Consider the following 22299-nt stretch of genomic DNA (forward strand, 5'->3'; position numbering starts at 1 on the left):
TGATAAATGGAGAAATGACGGGACCATGAAATTATGGTGTTATAGGCGGGAAAATGTTAAAAACGGGAATGTTATAACCAGGTTGTACTGTACATGCATTGATAAGGTTGAAAATACACAAGAATGCCGCTGATAAATACATAGTAGTCTGATGGTTATTTTAAACTTTCGTTTTATCGCATTTTAAACACAAAGCATTTCCTCCAAATATTTAGGCATACTCCCCACCCTCGTTGGTGGCTAGGTATGCTTCTGCTGTATCACATATTGAAACGTATTTTATTCACCTAAGATTCGCTCAAATACTTTCAGTATGATAAAATGGTAACGATGTAGGAATAATAGTGTTTCACGTAGAGTTGAGAGGTTTCGTGTTTATAGTTCATACGAAAATTGTAATTTGTGAGAGGAGCGGCTTATGTGAAAAGAAACTAATTAATTCCGTTAAAGGGTATTTTTAGTTCCTCTACTCTTCTGGTAGTTATAAAATGCAGACACAATACTGTCAACTACAGTTTACTTAATAAATTATATTCAGGCATTTAATTAACAACACCGACTTTGTGTTATATTGTTTCAAGCTTGCAAGATGCTAAATATATAATATCAGCGTTTTCACCCAATACATATGCTACGGTACAAAATAGTGTGAATAAAACTTTCAGTGCACTAGAAAATATGCTATAAACAAGTCTAAGGATAATGTAATTAAATATAACAGTAGTATTTTTTGAACAGTAAGGTATTTAAGGGACGTATAGCACACCGAGTTGTTTCGGTACCTTCAAATCGGCAAATTAACTTTAACGGTGACGAAAATTACCAAATAATGATTAAATCAGGTCTAGTATTGTGTTTCACGTCGAGTCACAAAAGTGTTTTAAAATTTTTTTTTCATCATATGATTTAAAGTAATAATAACTGACCATTGAAAACAAAATTAATAATAACGGGCAACACGTTTCACAAGATCGCTAAATAATATTTTCATATTAAAAACTACTAACCTTCACAGCTTCTAATGCACTCCTTAACCTTCTTATATACTATTTAATAATCATAAAAGACTTTGCTATGTAAAATGATTTTATTATATTTTGAGACTGAGACGTGACAGGTGTTTTACTGAGCAAAAAATGGTCTGTAAAACTTATATTTATGGAAAACCAACAGGCGTACAATTAAAAATGATATAAATATTGAATATAGTTGTGGAAAATATATAATTCGATAGACACATCATGCCTAAGTTTTACGAATGTCCACAATCTTGTTTTCGTGTAGATAGTTTTCTATTGGCTGTAAATTGCTAGCAGATACACCAACTGCCAAATAAAACACATCCTTTCTGTAAATTCACTGCCAACGTCTGCATATTATCGATTGCCAAGCTGTCGTAGGTAAGGCGCCTTAGCGATGACGGGAGAGATATGACGATGGGATCCGTGCTCGCATTTTCACGCGGCCGTCAAAACTCCGCCGTCATATCGGCGACGCGTCGTCGCTATGACGGTGGCGAGGAAAAGAACCATGCTCGACCCACAGGTGGTTATACTCGAATAAGCACTTTTATCATTTTTGAAAAATTAAAATGTAATTATCTGGACAGTAATATCAGTTTCATTGTCAATGAAGGATGGTTTGGAAAGGTATGTGACGTGAGTTTAAAGTCACGCCCAGGCAAGCAAGTCAGCCAGCCGACTGACGATAAAGTACATAACCACGTATTTCCCGTTACGTGGTGTCTTATTTGTCATACAAAGTGCGATGGGAGGCATATAAAGTTAAATGGTGTGGCATATTTATCGTTGAGTTTTATTGTATGCGTTTATATTACATAACTAATATTTTCCTACACAATTTTGGAACACATTAAATGAATTAGCCTTGCTATTTATGGAAGCGAATGCTTCAGAATAGGTGATTTAGAATAACACGAACATTTTTAGGAACGCATTAGTCATGCTAAGTGAGGGATTGGTGTACCATAAAGCACCAAAATACTACTAAAATCATTAAATTAATTAATATTTTAACTAAACTTAATTAGCCATACAAATTTTTATTCAGCATGGTTTATACGTACCTAAATTTATGGACTAGATGGATTGCAAAAAAATTAATATTACTTTGCTCTTACATCTTTAGTGATAAGGGACAAAGTTTATTCCTATTAGCAATACTGTGTCCCAATTGAAACAGACTTGAGATTTGCACATATTTCTTATTTATGTAGACATTATAAAAAAAAATTAGTTTGAAAAAAATATTCACGTGATCATTTGGCTTGAGATGATTTTAACACAGTTACTGGCACTTGGCTCTGCTTTAAGCGTTTACACTGCTATTCCTTCCGTAAAGTAATCTCCTGACCGTAGAGTCCCATTAAATAACAAACACCGACAGAACTCAAAGCTAGCCCTAGAGGACTCGTGGAAAATCTCAACCAATTTTTTTAATATCAAACTTAAGTACTCTACATTTTAAGTGTGGAACCAAATGTATAGATATGTTTTGTTAATTTTTTTAAAACTGGAAGAAATGGTTTTCTTACATACGGTATATGTTTGGTTTACATAATATGGCCAGGCTGTTGTTATCTTAAGACAGAGGCCTTAGTGTTAAGTCAATCATTTATCTATTATTGCTCTATCTATTATTGGTCTAATGAAAGGAAGTCACTTCTTTTAAGTGGTTTATTTGAAAGTAAAATACCCAGAATGTATGCATTTTTAAATTTAGTTCAAAATGTTTTATCCTTATTATTGTTGAAACATGTTTGCAAAGAAAAATATATTCAACACAATACCTTTTATACTTCCAAGTTACCTATTTGGATATTGATTATGGTTATTTATTGTAGTGTAGTATTCCTACATTCAAATCGTTATATCCACAGACAGTCAGTTTACTCCAAATGTGTAGTAAACATTTTGTCATATTTTGCCATGAAAGAAAAACTAATTTCCTGATTGCCATTTGAATTGAAAATATCATAATTTTTTATGTTCAAGGATTAGTCCTCCACACTAAAGTCAGTATGAATGTACACAGCAAGGCTTGTTATTTAAATAACAATCTCTTCCAAAAAATCAAAACATTTTAGTAACTTGTAACAGCACGAACAACTCTAGAATAAAATTTTGTTTGCTCTGATGCATAATGTTGAATTAGAATTATTAATAAAAAAATCATCACATGAATATTTAATTTAATTAATACATTTACATGTGGCCTTATTTCGTTATTTCACAATACAGTATTATTTACGATTGTGGTTATAAAAATTGATCTCTTGTTCCTGACACTTTGTAGCTCATTATTTTTACTGACAGTCTTCATTCTCTCATGCTCTTTGTCCTTTTTTTCATTTGTACAACAAATGTTTTTGTAAAATATGGATTTAATAAACTATTTCATTTGGTAGTTAATTATTTTGTATGTGCGTATGTGAGTGAGTGAGTGTGTTTTAGTGCTGCTTGCACACACACTTGGGCCCGGGATGAAGATTCCCTGAGTGCATTTGACAGACTTGGTCAAGTCTTGAGATGGTATTGACTATGAGCCGCTATGGTTGGTGAGATCTGGCTGGTTTGGCTCAGCGAATATATAACTCGTTCTGACTACAAAAAATATTCTCTGTCACCTAGCTCCTGTTCCCTGTGGGATCGCCGTTAGGCATTACTGTCCGGGCGAGGGTTCAGCCGTAGTTCTTCCTTCGTACGTTCAAAGTCATCACTTCCTTCCTCTCAGTTGTTCTTCCTGCTATCTTTGTTTCTCTCCTGTTCAGCTTGGCGTAGGTCCCTCAGAACTTCCCTGCGAAGGTGCTGATTGCTTCCACCAGGTTTCCAGACTGAATCCTCCCCCCCAGTGCAGTCTAGAGTGTGCTGCGGGGTGTGGTGAAGCGCGGACGCACGAACGCATGTTCCGCATCTTTGAAGACTCCTTTGCGGGCCGGGCACTGCGAGGAACCCACATGCTTGAGTTTATGTCCTGAGGGCATCTGTGTAAGGTTGTAGTTGACCTCTCCACGTGGTCACTTGCGGGATCAGGCGGTGAGTCCATCTCCGATTGGTCGAGCTGCCGTCTGCACAGTCTCTTGGTCCTTCTGTCCGTCCTCACTTCTTCTGTACTTATCATGGTGAACACCTTTCGCTGATAGCTGATAGGTATCTTTGTTCCTTGTCAAGTACTCCCATGGACAGCGTCCCGGCAGTAACACACGCTACATCCTCTTGACACAGTGCGAAATGTGCTGGCTACTCTGCCGATGGACTGGTGCCACTTTCCACTGTGCTTCTTGCACCTGGAGTACATCGGTCCAGATGGCGATGCCATGCGTGAGGACCGATGTGACCACCGAAGACAGCAATTCTCTTCTCTTCTGCTTCGGGCCTACATTGTTGGGCATGAGCCGAGGTACCAACATGCCTCGCTTCCTGCTTGAAGTTCCAGGTACCAAAGAGATGGTTGGGGCGTGATTTCATGATCACTCACTCGTAGTATGAAGTTTCTATTTTCTTTCTGCTTGAGATGAGAACATAGTGGGGGAGTGCTGGTGTGTGTGTGTGTGTGTGTGGGAGAGAGAGTGTTGAATAGTGAAAAAAGTACAGTCGGGTGTGTGATATTACTCTTATAAAAAAATTATTAACATTAGAAACGGTAGCGAGTTGTACTTGTTTTAAATTTAGTGAATGAATCTTGCTGTTTTGCTAGTACTAGTTTTTTTTTCTCTCCACCAAACAACCGATAGCATCCTATGTGGTAGTATTGAATGACTTGTGTATCGTGATGCATGGTTGCCATGTTTAATCTAGCCTTCAGGGTGTGGTTACTTTGCAGGCTGGTCAGTCAGTGCGAGGCTGGCTAAATGGAAAAACCAGACCTCCAGCAGAAGTTGGCACCACTGGAGTCTTGACTATTAAGATAAGTCAGTCACCCCTCCACAGAATTCATTTGCTCATGCTTTTTTTGACAAAAGAATTGAGTTACATTATTTTCTGTTGGTTGTATTTTTTGCAGCAAATATATTTTCAAAATTTAATTTATGTTATGCCTAAAGATAAAAAACAAATTATTTTTAGAAATTTTTGCATAAGAACGTGCAGGCCAATGCATTATTACCACAATAAATTAACTGGTAACAGGGCTGAGGCATGGAACAGCAAAATTGCACTGTGTTCTAAGGTATATATGTTCTTGATCAAAATGTATGTGGGCAGTAATTAATTAGTGAATACCATTAGTTTGATAAAAGGGGACAGTATTTGATTGGTCTTATTCATATGCATATTAGGTCTCTTGTTACTCTTATTCAAAGAGGGTTTTGGTTTTCAAATTTTTTCTTTATATTAGCTTGTTTTGGTTTTAAAATTAATCACATGAAAGTCTCAAAACTATCTGGAATGATTTGAGATAGAAATTTTGTTTATCTCTTTTCAGGATTAATCTCAGGTTTTGTAAAGTTTCAAGAATTCATTAAGAGCTGGTTTAAGTGGTTGCTCAAACATAGCATATCATTAAAACGATACTGTTTTCCAAAACGGTCAAATTTAGTCACTAAAAAAAGTTGTTACAAATCCATAGGGGCAGGCGAAAAATTCTGAAAATCATTTAGCAGCATTTTACATATTAGGCATAGTCAAATCGATAAATGGAAAAAACCGTGCACGTCTTAAAATAGCAGGAATTGCCAGTGCTCAAGTTAACAGTCTTCAGGCCGCTTGAGTTCAGATTGTTGGGAAATGTACAATTGTAGGATCTATTTTAGTTAATGCATTTGTTTGTCTTGTTACGTTGATTATTCAGTTCAGAGTGTAGGAACAATGATCAACCCATTTCTTAAAATATATAAAGAACACATTTTTTGACTGTTGGGTCGATTAATTTTTGCCAGTTAAAATACTTTTGAAATGAATAAAAATCCTCATGCTTGATAGATCATTGTCACTAAAACAACGAGCGTAATATAGGCAAAAGCAGTGAGTCAAATATTTTCATTGCGTATTTGTGAGTTAGTAACCGCTAATGACGATGCTCATCTGGCAATTTTCTTCTTCTGCCTGATTGGAAAAAAAGGGGGGGTCATTTCAAGTGGCAAATGTGCAGAATAAAGTTTTCCCATTCATTCAAGAAAGCATTCTTTTAATAGAAAAACAAACGAATGTGCCAAGCCTATACTGTTTTTTGTTTTGTTTTTTTCTTTCATAAAATACTATCCATGAATGTTGTATGTTCCATAATACAAAAAAAACTAGGTAATTTTCACTGAATGAAGAAGGGAACACACAATTTTTATTTTTTTTGGACCTACATTATTATAAACAACAGCTTAACATTTTTTTTTTCTTCTGAAAAAACTGCACTTACATTTTATACTTCCTTTATTGTTTTCACTCCCTCTCGCTTCCATCCTGTAAAACTGAATAAATCTTACATTTCTGCAGCCTGCTAAAAACAATGAATTGCTTTCAAATGCTTATCATGTCTCTTGTAAGCAGACACTACTTGAATTCAATTAGAGAAAACATTTTTTTTCCTAAGCCTGCAGACCAGTTGTTAGAGTTATGTAAAGTGATTTGTTTCAGGCCTACATGTTACTTATGTTGATCAGGTATTGTTTCAGTTGGATTAAATATTTTTTCTCTGAAGTGTTTTTTTAAATAAATAAAAAAAAATCTGTAGTTTCTGAAGAGTTGGCTATTAAGTCAACAATACATGGATTTCGTAAAAACTTTTAAACTTAAAAAAAAATTGTTAGGTTTTCATTCTTATTTCGATTCTTGATATTGCTAAATTCCTCTGTCTTGTTGCAAACTTCAAAAAAATCTTTATTGCCTACCTCTGTTGTAAATCAGGGGAATAATAGTACCTTAATTATTTTAATCCATAACTAAAAAATTTTTTTTATGAAAGTGTAATATTGGTATGTGAAACTCTTCAACATGTTTGTTCCGTGTTGACATTCAAAAGTATCTTATCTGAATAGGTACGTATGTGAGATTGACATATGCTTCACTGCTAAGCAACATTTATGAGAGACTAAGCCCATGCTGACAAGGGGATTTAGAGTTAAAAATACATAAGTTGCATTTCAAAGTAGATTTCGGAGATTTGTATTTCGGCATGAAGTCACAGTTTTGCTGTTCCGTCGCTCCAGTTGTGTTTCAGTGACAGTTGTGTACTTGAGAAGTTATGCACCGGAGCTGGTGTGGTGCGTGGGCTATAGTGTGCTAGCGTGGGTGAGGCTCGTCGCTGCGGCAGACTCTAGCCGGAACGTTGCTTGCAGGCATAAGACCGGCCTCAAAGAGCTGGAAGTGCTGAGGCGACTGAACGACGCCGATCCGGATGACAGGTTCCACTGCCTCAGGCTGTTCAGGCACTTCTTCCACAAGAACCACCTGTGCATGGTGTTCGAGCCGCTCAGCATGAATCTGCGCGAGGTAACCTGCCGAACATCAACATTCGGTCCAGAGTGTGGCAACAGTTACTGACCCATTTCTTGAAATATACCGTATTTACTCGCATATAGGTCGCGGCAATTTTACCAGATTTGATGGGGGAAATATGAAGTGCTATCTATATGTGAAGTAAAATTTTTTAAAATTTTTGAGGAATTTTTTTTGCAATGTTATGCTTTAAAATGCGAAAAAGAAGTTTATATAGGTATAGGCAAATTTATTTACAATGTACACATAGAGCGAAACCCCTTATTTACGTTACCATTATTTACGTTTTCCCGTTATTAGCACTATATTCTTCAGGTCCTGTTTAGTTCCGATTTAGTCCAATACAATACACTTTCAAGCAAATTACGTCTCAAAAATCGAAACCATTCCGCTACCCTATTTACGTCACGTTAACAACCATAAACCTGCAATTTGTGAATACCATTAGTTTGATAAAAGGGGGCAGTATTTGATTGGTCTTATTCATATGCATATTAGGTCTCTTGTTGTTACTCTTATCCAAAGAGAGTTTTTGTTTTCAAGTTTTTTTTATATTAGCTTGTTTTGGTTTTGGTTTTAAAATTAAAGTCTCATGACTATCTAGAAGGATTTGAGATAGAAATTTTCTTTATCTCTTTTCGGGATTGATCTCAGGTGTTGTAAAGTTTCAAGTATTCGTTAAGAGCTAGTTTAAGTTGTTGCTCAAACATAGCATATCATTAAAACGATTCTGTTTTTCCAAAACGGTCAAGTTTAGTCACTGAACGCGCGACGTAACCGATGTTACGTTGATCATTCAGTCCAGAGTGTAGCAACAGTTACTAACCCATTTCTAGAAATGTATGAACAACACATTTTTTGACTGCTTGGGTCGATTAATTTCTGCCAGTTAAAATACTCTGAAGTGAATTGAAATCCTCTTGCTTGAAACACATCATTGTTACTAAAACGAGCTTAATACGTGTAAAGCAACGAGTTAAATGTCTTCATTGCATGTTTGTATTTGATTGTGCACCCAAATGTATTCTTCTTTTCTGTTGGCAAATGGGCCATAGTTGGCCAGTAGCGTAGCTAGTTTATAAGGTTCGCAGGTATTTTGCGGCTTTTGTCTGAAGGTTCTAGCCGCGTCGAAGGCGGAGGTTTCACTGACATTTTGCCAGGGAGGGGAATGCTTCCTGATTGGCTGCAGCTGTGGGCAGGAAACACTTCCCTCACAGGCGAGAGTATTTGAAGACAGGAGGATTTCCAAGTACCTCAGTAGTTAACTGCTACCCTGAAGATGGCGACTGCAAAGGTTGAAATATTCGTCTTGGACGCTTCTTGAACCCACGAGCCAAGCAACTTCAGCACAGCTAGTGTTTCCAATTAATTTTTGAAGTTATATATCTTTAGACGCGTTATGAAGAAATGAACTGAACTTTATTGACTGTGTTGACTATCTTTTTCCGGCCCTTTTATTATTTTATTGTAATTAATTATTTGCATGCAATTAAAAACTATTTTTTAATGATGCCAAAGAACTATAACTTCTCACGCGCGTACATAAGTACACGCACCCATTTTTTTTTAGTATCTTCAGCATTTGTTTTAATTATTTCTCCATTACATTTGGCTCAGTGGTTTACAGGTTCTGACAGGTAAGCCCAAGCTCACAGGTTTGATTTCTGGCTGAGTCAAGGGAAATGTCCTCCCTGGGTTTAGGGTAAAATGTTGTGTTCCAGCTTCATCTCCATTAGGGGTGAGCCGATCACCACATTTGCCGATCGTGCCGATGCCAGAAATGTGGTACCGATCATGCCGATTTTTTTTTGACCGATTAGTGCTTTTTTAAATTGGTTGTAAAATATGCTCCAAATTACGTGAAAAGTATTGCATGAAGATACAAACGTGATCACTGTTGGTAAAAAAAAAATATATGCACGATATATATATGCACAATATATTTCACGGTCATGAAATTACATTAAATGTCTCGACAAATTTGTGGTGTTGAAGCCACGTGTCGAATTTCCACCACGTGAAATTTCGGCTTTTGCAAAGGTTGCATCTTGCTTTCCCCTCATCACCTACAACGGTAAAATGTTTCCAAACAAAGCTGCTTTCCTTTGACATTTACAATCAAAATGCAATATTTAACTGGAAAATATAAACTCTAATTTTTAACTCTGACTTTCAAAACATTAACAAAATGACTAAATGAAAAACGTGATGAAAATACTGTTGTAAACACGCCAGACAGTCGAGGTCAACTATTGCATTTTGTTACACAATCGATTAGTAATGGATTGTTTTCGATCGAGTTGTCCATATACACACCCGTGTTTTATTGCATAATCGTTGCACCGTTATTTTAAGCCGTCCAAATTTGGAGCGGAAAAAATGTTGCAGTATGTTTTGGTCCCGCTGTTAGATTCTAACAGCTTTGTGTATGTAGTTTTCCCAAATAAAACAATGTATTTTATAGTTGAAAACTATTATTAATTTGGATTTTACTGTTTACGTATTAAATTGACAGAAATACGAAGTTGTCTTATGTGTAAATTTTCTTTTAAAAATGTTTTCAAACATTTTAACTTTTGTCTGTTCGTTTCGTCGCCGCTACGTATCACATATAAAAATGTAGCCTGTTGGCATTATTCATGTTTAATCATGTTGATTCCAATACTCACTCTGATAGTCGTTCAGGGATTGGAACCCAGGATCTCTGGAACGCGAATGCACTGTCTTGTTCCTGTGCCACCTTTCCAGCTGGTGTTTGTTTCGTTGCAGGTCTTAAAGAAGTACGGGAAGGACGTGGGTTTGCACGTTAAAGCAGTGCGGTCGTACAGCCAGCAACTCTTCCTCGCTTTGAAATTGTTGAAGAAGGCAAACATTCTTCACGCTGACATCAAGCCTGACAACATTCTGGTGAGTCTCAAATTTTCAGGTAAAATTTCTAGAGTCTTTTTACTATGTTTTAAATAAAATATTATTGAGTCACCAAAAACATTTTTATTGCAGGAAAAAGAAACGTCAATCCAAAATTCTTTTTTAAACCAAATTTTTTTTCTCAACTTTATAACAAAATGTCTTAAACAAAAAATATCTTTCATCATTAGTTACTAAACATGATGTAAAATTAAATTGAAAATTTATGCTTCTAAACTTAATTAATTGTAAATACATTACCTCAGTCTTAATGCAAGATCATATACCGTGTTTTATCGCATAATGGTCGCACGCGCGTAATCGTCGCAACCATATTGTAGGCTGTCAAAATTGGGATAAAAAAACTTCTCGCGTAAACGTCGCATGATGTTTTTGGTCCCGCTAGTAGATGCCGAGCGCTTTTCCGTATAAAACGATGTATTTTAAAGTAGAAATCTAATATTTATTCGGTCATTACCACTTACTTAATAAATTAACAAAAAAATACGAAGTTGTTTGACGTGTAAATTTTCTTATAAAGACCATTTTAAACGTTATTTCCTTTATCTGATCGTCTGTGTCGCCGTGGTGTAGGTATAATCTAAAATTTAATTTCGGTCATTACCAGTTAATTATTTAACTAACGGAAATACGAAGTTGTTTGACGTGTAAATTTTCTTATAAAGACGTTTTTAAACGTTATTTCCTTCATCTGATCGTCTGCGTTGCCGCGGCGTACCGCTCATAAAAATGTAGCCAGCTCATCATTCATGTTTGGTTATGTTGATTCCCGTATAGAGCGCGCGCACGTAGTCGAATATCGATATCTCGCCAATTGGATGCAACGCGCGCTCTCTGTCAGGTGCCGAGTTAACTACATTTGATAGCCCGCATTCTTTCTTGGCATGTGTGTACTATGACACGTTAGTTCACCTCAGATTCAAGTGGCTTGCGTTCGCGTTAGAGTTTTTGGTTTTTCTATTTAAAGTTGAAGAAAGGTTTTTGTTTAAGGAATTATTAATATAGATTGTTTGGCGTGCTCTTGTATACTCCACCTTTTTTTAAATAAACGTACTTTCCATGAACGTGTAAAGTTTTTATGAATAAATTTATTTTCCCACATAATCGTCGCACCCCTACTTTTCAAACTTGATTTTAGAATATAATGTGCGACAATTATACGAGAAAACACGGTAATCTCTGTTCTCCACAGGAAGTGTTTGGTCGGTCCCGGTTCAGAGTTCCCGGTTCCGCTGGTGTCAGCAAATTACCGTGTTTTATTGCATAATCGTTGCACATTTTATACTAAAATCAAGTTTGAAAAGTAGGGGTGCGACATTATTGTACAAGTGTTATGTGTGCCACGCGACCTGTCGCAGCGCCGGCGAGGAAGAGGAGAGGAAAATATAAAATTAAACCAGCCATAGGGGAGAGCAAGTGTGTGTGTTTGTGTGTGTTTGTTGTTGTGTTGTGTGTGTTGTTAAGTTGTGTTGTGTGATGTTGTGTTGGTTGTGTTTTTGTGTGTGGTGGTGTGTTGGTTGTTTTGTGTGTGGTGTTTTGTATTTGGTGTGTGGTATATCAAGTGTTGTATGTGTTCTGTTGTGTGTGTTGTTTGTGTTGTGTGTGTTGTTGATTTGTGTTGTGTGTGTTTTTTTGTGTTCTTTGTGTGTTGTGTTGTTGTGTGTATGTGCGTGCGCGGGCCCAGCCATCTGCAGGGTGTCTACTGACCCTGGAAAACCTGGAAATATCAGGGAATTTTGTAATCAGGGAATAATCAGGGAAAAATCAGGGAATTTTTTAAAAAATCAGGGAATTTTGGTTTGGTAGGTTGTAGTTGGCAATACGTTTTTTGTTTATTGATCAGCTTGCATTGACGTGGCATCATGTGAATCCCCTCCCATTTTTATTTTTGAATGGCAAATAACGAACAGTTCCCACGTCAAAATTCTTTTATTTACCATCGGATTCGGAAGTGGCATCAAATCACGTGATACAAACTGGTTCAAGCTGGTCTGTTATCCTGCGCTGACGTGACGTGCTGCAGCATGTGCTTCCCACGTTCAGATTATACCGATAGGTCCATTAAATTTTAAGTATTTATGGATGCCCTCAACGTAAACTGGACATTTTTGTTAGCGTTGAAAATACATAATACAGATACTTTTGGTGAAGATTCACCATCGTTGCTAGAAATTGGTAGCTGTGGGCTTCATACGGTCCATGGTGCTTTCAAAACTGGAATTTCTGTTACACAATGGGACGTTTTTAGTTTTTTGAGGCACAGTTACTATTTGTTTAAGCACATATCTGCAAGGAGGGCAGATTACATTAGAATAACTGGATCAGAGCTTTTTCCCAAGAAATTTTGTGCAATCAGATGGAATACTGCAGTTGCTGAGCGTGCCATGAAAACGTTACCCCACCTAAAGAAATTTGTTAGTGAAGTTTCTATTTCATCTCTCTCTTTCAGTGTAGTGAAATGTGCTCTTGAAGATAATCTTCTAAAAATAAAATTGACATTCTTCCATTTTTTGGCATCAGAGCTGGAATTGTTTCTCACAATGTTCCAAAGTGAAGCACCCGTGGCACCTTTTCTCTATGATTCACTGGTTTTATTAGCTTTGGCAGGAAAATTTTGAAACCAGAAGTACTGAAGAGCTTTAGGGAGGAACGCAATGTATCTGGATTGGATGTAGATAACCAGGAAAATCTATTGACTGCTAACAATATCAAGTTGGGTTATGCAGTACGCCATGCCATCAAGAAAGAGAAAGTACCAGAAAAGTCTATCCTGTTACAGAAAAATGATAGGACTTGTCTAAAGGTTATGGTAAAAAAACTTCAAGACAAAAGTCCCCTGAAGTACAATCTTACCAAGGGAATTTCCTGCTTATGTCCGTCTGTGGCTTTAAATTCGGGTGTGAGGAAACAGCGTGTGAAGTACAGTTTAGAATGTTGTCTTCAAAACAGGTGGCTATGAGGACAAGAAGCTGATAACATTGAGTGATCATATCAGTTGGTATGTTCCTTGCAAGATTCTGCAGCACTGTTCTCGTCTTTTTCTCGAGAAGACGGGCGCCTTGATCACTTGTGGATGCTCATTCTTAAGGCATATACAGTAGCTTCCAAAACAGGCCTTCTAAAGTTTATGAGGATGGTGTTTGTACTTTCCCATGGAAATGCATCATTGGAAAGAGGATTTTCAGTGAATTCTAATCAGCTGACTGAAAACTTGCAGGAAGAAATACTGATCGCACAAAGACAGATATATGACTTTGTTCAACATTCTGGAGGTGTAGAGCAGTATGTAAGAAATGCTAGTTGTAGGCGTAAGGAAGCCCTGCAAACAAAACAAAAAGAAAAGGAAGCTACAGACAAGAAGAAGGCAGAAAAAAGAAGAGTTGAAGAGGAGATCAAGGCATTGCAGTTGAAGAAGGCTCGAATGTTGGATTTGGCTCGTTCTGAAGTAAGTGCAATAGACGCAAAAGTTGAGTCACTGCGAAATTGATGGGAGCTTCCTTTTACTAATTTTTTTTTGCAAAAGGAAGTGTGTGAAATATTTGTAGCAGCATGTTTTATTTGCCATCAATTGAGTCACTTTGGCCACGTTTGGAAGAAGGTAATTTTTTTACTAATTTAATTAAGTTGAAATACTTTGAAACCCGTCAATGTAATATTATGCAATTTTTTTCAGTTTCTTGGAATGTCGTAATTGTGTTAAAGAAAACCTGGAAAAATTCAGTTTTAGACCTGGAAAACCTGGAAAAATCAGGGAATTTAATTTACTAGATCTGGTAGACACCCTGCATCTGGCAGTGTTGACTGTTTTCCCTCCCTCTCTTCATTGTAAATGTCCCGTGAACTGGCACCCACACAATTAACATGCCTGTCTTGAGGTGTTCATGACACAACTGTGCCCAATCATTGTTTTTGAAGGAGTTTTTCAATGATTTCAACTGAACATACTGCGACAAAACTGCAGCCATCGCTGGTATTTATAAGAGCACCTTTTATATTCCTCCAGCTTCTAGTATATTGCGTGCTAGTCTGTGTAGACAGAACTGATAAAGAGTAGCTTGCTATTGACGTGAGTGTTTTATTTCTTATACGCCAACTTCACATGTATCCACGGAACTGAAATGAAGACTGATATATGGTGCTGTGACCCTCTTGAAGGGGCGACCCTTTTTGCCGGATAATACGGTATTTATGTATTATCTTCTCTGAAAATATTTTGTTGTAAGGGTATAAGTGGGATTAATTTATATAAACATACATAAAATTGCATTTAGTGACAAAAAAACTGCTACATGGTGCTAGGTGGCTTGTTTGTGATCTAATTATGGCTAAGTGGGGTGCTGATGAGTCATGTTCAACACACCATTTATTAGGGCAGACTGAATCTTTAGTGTGATTTGAAATTGTGTGGAGGTTAACCTAAAACTGAGAACCAAGAATTGATTTTTAAGAGCAGTAACCGATCCAAGAACTGGGAAAAAAATAAAACCCAGCACATCACTAGTTGCAGGTGTACTACTTTTTCTGTTTGTTATTTAGTTATGTTGTTGAGTAAAAACTTTAAATTTAAAAAAAATTTACATAAAAACCCAAACTCAATGCATTTTTTTGAATGGTGCTGAAGTTGGTCATGCAAACAACTCCAAACATTTACCGTATTTACCTGCGAATGAGTGGCACATTTTATGCCAAAATTTTATTTTACAGCATGTAGCGTCACCCGTATGCGAATTTGTTATTTTGGGCTAAAAAGAAAAATTTTTACATTGCACTGTTGTGATAGAATTGCTTAATAAATAACTAGGCTTATATAACTATGTGCTTAAATAACTATTGAATGTTAATTGTTTGGTTCAAATATCTCAGCAGTGTGTGTAAAGCATCATGTACTGTCCCGTTATGTTACGTTGCGTTGCGTCTGCCGCCTATCAGTCATTTGGCAAGAAGGGAAAATATAAAAATAAACCAGCCTGTTTGTGTGAAAGAGTGAAGATGTGCAGTGAGTGCGTGTGGTCATACAGCATGCGGCCGTGTTACGTGTGAACGTGTTGCCATGCGGTGTGTGTGTATATTTATACTGAATAGATTCTTGAGAGAATGTTTCCGTCTAAGAGGCTATGGTCACCGCACACCAATATCATTAATCAGATTCGTAACCTGGAAGGCTAAGCATGTTGTAAATCTTTGTTGATTTTTTTTTATTTTCCAGGTGAATGAGAGCAAGCTGGTGTTGAAGCTTTGTGACTTCGGCTCTGCCTCGCATGTTGCGGAGAATGAAATAACTCCGTACTTGGTCAGTAGGTTTTACAGAGCACCTGAGATAAGTAAGTAGATTTTTGAATTTGTGGCTTACATTGGTGGAATACCTATATTAAAAATAATATTCATGGTTAATTTTTTTTTCCATTATTTATTAATGTTTGAAACAGATGTTCTTATTACCTAATATGTCATTTGTTGGTGAAAATTCCGTCCATTTCACTACTCTAATGTTGAAACTGTGCAGAATACGTTTACCCACGTGTTTCAATTTTCTATACTTGCTAGTTGCTACCATTTTAGAAACAATGCTGCCTTTTTAATGACAATGAAAATAGGTAAAAAATACTTATTATTTGGATACTTTTTTATGAGTTTGTGTGTCCAGAAAATTAACTTCACTACAGGACATATGTTCTGTATTTTTGAGTTTAAACACAATTTTACTATGAAATACATTGAAAAGTTATTTAAGGGTGTGTAGTTTTATATTAATAATTTTATATAGTAACCTCCTGATTACAAACTGTTTGCTTAGTCCCAGTCAAATCTGTATTAATGGTAGGAATTTCCACCTCTACATTAGGAATTTTTGGAAATTGGGGGGCATAATTTCAATGGGTTGCAGGGAATGTTAAAACAATTTTTAATTTTTATTCATTTATTTTTTTTACATGCCAACTAACAGTGTAAATCTTGGTTGAGGTCACTAAACAAATTCAATTACAAATAACTATAACACATATAAAAGAAACAAAACACAAAATACATCACAATCAATACCAAAAAATACAATACAATACAATAGGGAGGTATGACTGTAGGTAAACATCTAAGACAGCAAGGAGTCTAAGGCAAGAATACAATAAATATAAAATGACAACAGAAATACCATTGGAATTGCAAAAGGTTGATTGTAATCAACTTTTAACTGGGGAATTCTCAAACCAGTCTTTTCAGTTACATCAGATAGTTTTAAAAATATTCATGAGAGATTATTTTACTATATTCTACATAATGGAGGTAAAAAATAATTAATCAAATGAAAATAAATAACAACAAATATAATCCCAACTGAATAATTTTTTGTGATACTGCTTAGCCATTTTTTATTTATTGATACAGGAAAAAATTAATTTTTTTAAAAAATGACAACCAAATGATGTTAAGAAATTTGTTTTTCAACAAATGTGAAAAGTAATTCAATATATTCTGTGTGAGCCTAGCCGAACAATTTTTTACATTAGTAACCTATTAGTAATAGAGTTTCTCATTAAGCTTAAATGACTAATACTATTTTCTCGTTTAAGTTTTATCTATACACCTCTTTCAAAAATGTACAGTTCTGTTCATTTAAATGTCACTACCATTAGCTTTATAAATTAATTAATATTTTTTACTATAGTTAAAATGTATATTAAAAGAACTTTAATAATGTTAAATACTAGTGTAGTACATATAGAAAAAAGAGAAAATGGAATAAGAAGCCGCATCACGGGAGCAATCTCGCTGTGAAAATGGGAACTGCTGTGGACTACAACTTCGCAGCTGTACTCAATATGTGGAGTTCTTGTCATTAGAGTATAAGTACTTCATTATAGACAGTAGTGTTTTGACTTGTATTATATAACCTTATCCATGCTCTAATGATATTGCTGTAAGTTTGCATAGGTGTGACACTTCTACGTTATTACTAGTGGTGCACCGATATGACTTTACCGATTACCGATTCGATTACCGATTATGAGAGCAATAATCGGCAGATACCGATTCAGTTACCGATTATAATGAAGAAATTTTTTTAAGTGTAATAATGCACACAAAAGATTTTTATTCCCATGTGAATTTAATAACAAGATAAGGTAAAATTGAGAATACGGTTATAATAACAGTATAAAAATATATAAAATACACTATTAGGTCATTGCAAAGTGTAAATTAAATTAACTTCTATTTATATTTGTTATTGTAAACAACTTGAACTACAGTCTAATAATTGTAATTTACAATGGGTAAGTTTTTGTTGCGGAAAACTAGCATTATTATTGACTATCACATAAGGTTGCATCAAGAAATTACCGTTTAACAATGTAAACATGCTGCTTTATTTTGTTCACTTGAGTTTATAGAAACATGTTTCCACACTTCACTTTTTTTTCTCCCTACTCACCATCTCACTATAATTATATAAAAATGACTAAAAACCAATTCTAGCACATGTTATTTTATTTATGTTGACTGAATATATAAAATTATAAATACTTTTTCACTTTTCACGTCACATACAAATAACAAACGGATAATGTTACCAAAGACGCCCATAACGAGTTTGTAAAACGCAGTGATAAAAACTAGAAGGTATCGGGACCACGATTTTGAACCGCTACTACGACTCGAAAAGATCGATTGTCATAGAATCCACTGCAACTGCTTGTGGTATTTTGATTGCGTGCCATCTATTTTACGTCTCTGGCTATAGGTAGTGTACAAGGCCACTAAACAAAAGACAGAACAAAAGACAAAACGTAAATAAACGTGTAGGAAAATTTATTGTTAGAGGCAATGAGATTTATTAAACTTAACGAAATATCTGTAATTATAATATGATGGAGTTAGATGAATTTTGTAATATATACAAATATTACCGTATTTCGTCCTAAAATGTGTACCAAAATAGTACACGGTGAAAACCTACTTTACGCCGGGACGTAAATAATCGGCAAAGTAATCGTTAAGATAATCGCCGATTACGATTAATCGGTAAGTACCCATAATCGCCGATTACGATTCATCGGTATCCGCATCGGTGCACCACTAGTTATTACAGTGGTTTATAAACACTCTAGGGCAGCGGTTCCCAAACGGTGGGTCGCGGAAGGGTTACAGGTGGGTCGTGACTCTATCCTAAAACTGTCAGAAATCGGAGAAGATAAAAAAAAATCAAAACAAATTGAATTGTGTGCCAACACATATCTGTTGTTAAATAAATAACTGTTTTGCTACAAAGTTCTTATATTTTGTCAACTATTTTCATATCAGAACACAAATTGTTTATTAATTATAATTAATCTGTATCTTAAAATAAGCAAATATATAATTTATGTTTGCAATATTTGATGGTAAATTATATATACATAAGGAAGGGATATGATACAAATAAGGTTTTTTACTCAACCATGGACCGATATACTGTGTAGGTATTCCATGAAGAAATGTGGGTCACAACTGAAAAAGTTTGGGAACCACTGCTCTAGGCTATTGTTAATGCATGCCATCATGGCTTTATGGCCCACAAAGTGAGGCAGTATGGAAACAGTTTAGTGTGCAGTGGCAACTGACATACCTGGAAGTTTTATGTAGCCAAGTAGTTCACGGAAAATAATAAATATGTCCAAACACTCCGCTGGAAATATGTACTATTACAGTACTTATGCAGCAAGATTAACAACTGTGTTCACTACAGCTACTTATATTCTACTTCATAAAGTATGAAATTGGATGTATAAGCCATATAATCAAAACTTATACTAGATTAACGAAAAAGCTCTACCTCACGAAATAATGTTTTTTAACCAAATACAGTGTAAACTCTATATAACGACATTTAACGGACTGAGCATTTTTCGGCGTTATAGAGAGTGGTCGTTAAATGGAGAGAAATATAATATATAATTTTACTATTCTATAATAATATGATAGGCCCCGAGACAGGCATATTATTCTGGTATTGTCTATAAAACCAAGATAGCATCGCTTGATCCAGATCTTCGTATTGAGGTTTCTTTAATTTCTTAGCAGATTTTTCCTCCTCCTCTGCTTCCAGAATTTTTTCTTTGTTTTTCCATATTGTAGACACGGTAGAGCAGCTAAAACCAAAGCGTCTTTCAACATCACTGATCTTTTCTCCCGCCTCTATTGAGCGTATTAATAAAACTTTTTCGTCAATACACAAAAAGATTTTCCTTTTCTAGCCATGTTTACAGTTCGAAAGTCTGTAAGCAACTGCGATAATGATAACGTGTAACAACTTGACAAAAGTCTAGTAACCGAGGTGAACATGTGCAAGTTCATACAAAAACAAAAGACAACATTTCTTAGAATCTCCGATACATCAGTCGAAGTAAACACGTGCTAGATAATACAACTTATCAACTTCGGCAACTTAGAAAGTGCTGCTTAATGATTTATAATGCCGTATTTTTGTCGTTAAATAGAGTGAGTGTGATGCTATGTAGAGTGTGTTATTGTATAGAAAACAATGTAAACCAACCAAAGTCAAGCAATTAAGTCGTTTTAAGGAGTTTGTCGTTAAATCGAGTGACGTTATAAAGAGTTTACACTGTAAGTACTACATTATAAATTCTACCTTAAGTGTTTAAAATTATTATTTAAGTATAGTATGTAATCATTTTCTTTTTTAGTTCTAGGTATTCCATATGATTTTGGGATTGATATGTGGTCTGCTGGATGCACAATATATGAACTTTATACAGGGAAAATAATGTTTTCGGGCAAGACAAACAACCAGGTAAGATATTATATTATAAAATGAGACTTATTTTTTTGCTATAGTGTTTCTATTTTCCAAGCAATTTTTATGTTATCATGTGTATCATCCAGTTTTTCATTTAAATTATCCGCCATTTTGTGCAGTCTCAGTTTTGGAATCAGGTGAAGTGTTTCTATTACTGTTAAACTAACAAATCTATCCGTGCTATCAGGGATGAGACATCTGAAGAGTTTATTTGACACCCACCCTTCAAAATAATGTCATGATACATTCCAGGAAAATGTAGTTCTAATCCATACAACCTGTATCAAATACTTTTTAACACGCTTTTATTAGCTTAGTATGTATGTATTTTAGTATGTAACGGAAACTTTGAACATGATTTTGACCCCCTTTAAAACGTCGGATTAACTTGAAATTTGGCATACTTATCAAGGACAGATGACAATTCAATATTTTAAACAGTTAGACCCCTTATCCTTACTAGGATAATCAGGATTAGTGATATTTTGTTTTCCTAAACTGGTAGTGTCTTTGCGCCAAGACCAAGAAGGGAAACTACCAGGCGCGCCGATCACCTATTTCTCGGATAAGTAACCGACTTTGAATAAGATGAAATTTTCGGAGAGGGAACCTGAGAACCGGCTATCTCATCCAAGCGAAGCAGCAAGCGCCCAAATTGCTTATTTCTCGGATAAATTACTGACTTAGAATGAACATCAATGACTTCCCAATTGTATTCAAAATAATTGATTTTCATAGTAGGATATTGAAAATAATGTGTACTATAGTTCTTCAACACGCTATATGGAATATATATTTTAAAAGCAGCCAATATCTACTCAAACTCACCTTAATATTAAATTGGTGTAATAAAGAAAACCCAACTAAAATATGAAAAATAAATAATAGTTAAAAAAAAAATTAAAAAAAAACGCTTTTATAGAAAAGCCAACTAAAAATAGAAAATAAATTTGAATTAAGAATAGTGTAAATAAGAAAAAAATGTATTTTTTGTAATAAAAAAAAGTGGGATGCATGGTGTCAATAGTTACAAATATTTTATGGACAGATATGAGCATTCCACGCTTTTGTTACAATAAAATACATTTTTTTCTTATTTACACTATTCTTAATTCAAATTTATTAAAATTTATTTTCTATTTTTAGTTGGCTTTTCTATAAAAGTGTGTTTTTTAGTTGTTTTTTTTTTTAACTATTATTTATTTCCATTGGAGTGACAAGGTCGGTGGAATAATCTGTTCCTTCACTTCGTCCTTCGCTCTCACATCTTCACACTAGCTTTATCCAAGCTTCTGAGGTTTTGGATTTTTCGACTGTGCTGTGACTCACTCTCCCGCTGCCGCCCGGCGTGTCACAAGACGGCCGTGAAGCTTTCACATTGCACGTTAGGTGTGGGAACGTAACCCAGGACAACAACATTGATTCAATTAACAGACTTTTGCTTAACGAGACATTTTCCTGCAATATAACCTGACCGTTAATCGAGGACTGATGAAAAAGAGCGCTACTTCGAATCTAATCACCACACTTCTTGAAACTACGCCCTTATTCAAAACCAGGCTTATGGAACGTGCCATTTCAAGAGGCAGGTTTACGTTGAATCAAAAGTGATCATAATTGTGACTGGGGTCATGCTACTTGAGTGTTGTGTTTTTTTTGAGCCATTACTATTTATACTGTCCAGTAATCTATGAATCCTGTAATTTGTTTAGACAACGACGGTATGCTAATTATTATTAAAATAGCTTGTAATATGTGGTTTTTGTCGCATTATTATGAATTACAGTTAAATACTATAAAATTGTGTGGAAATACATTTTTAAGAATTAATTTATATAACTAGCTTATTTTAATTTTTATGATTAATTGACAGTATTTTATCAATTGTGTGATTTAGTCTTTCATTTTGTAAAATAATTTACCATGAACAAAGGTAAGAGGTATACATGTGTTTTGAATAGAGGTGGGACGATACCACACTTTCGATACTCGATTCTGTATTGTTTTTTCAGTTCGATACTTTCGATACTTCGATACTTTCGATACTCCAGGGAAAAATATTTTCCCATTAAGTAACAATTATTACAAATAACATAAATTAGTTTAACTTTTAAACTATATAAATTCCCTCTT

General features: G+C 35.2%; 1 protein-coding gene across 1 annotated transcript in view; it reads left to right on the top strand.

Annotated features, from left to right (window-relative positions):
* The window catches only part of LOC134538517 (serine/threonine-protein kinase PRP4 homolog), a 98500-nt gene that overhangs the window by 66382 nt on the left and 9819 nt on the right, over positions 1-22299 (top strand). The window contains exons 11-14 of the mRNA XM_063379903.1: positions 7289-7442; positions 10218-10355; positions 15583-15697; positions 20054-20160. Coding sequence (XP_063235973.1) covers positions 7289-7442; positions 10218-10355; positions 15583-15697; positions 20054-20160 — 514 coding nt within the window. The remainder of the gene's footprint in view (positions 1-7288; positions 7443-10217; positions 10356-15582; positions 15698-20053; positions 20161-22299) is intronic.

This window comes from Bacillus rossius, chromosome 13 (assembly GCF_032445375.1).
Source record: "Bacillus rossius redtenbacheri isolate Brsri chromosome 13, Brsri_v3, whole genome shotgun sequence".
Classification (NCBI taxonomy): domain Eukaryota; kingdom Metazoa; phylum Arthropoda; class Insecta; order Phasmatodea; family Bacillidae; genus Bacillus; species Bacillus rossius.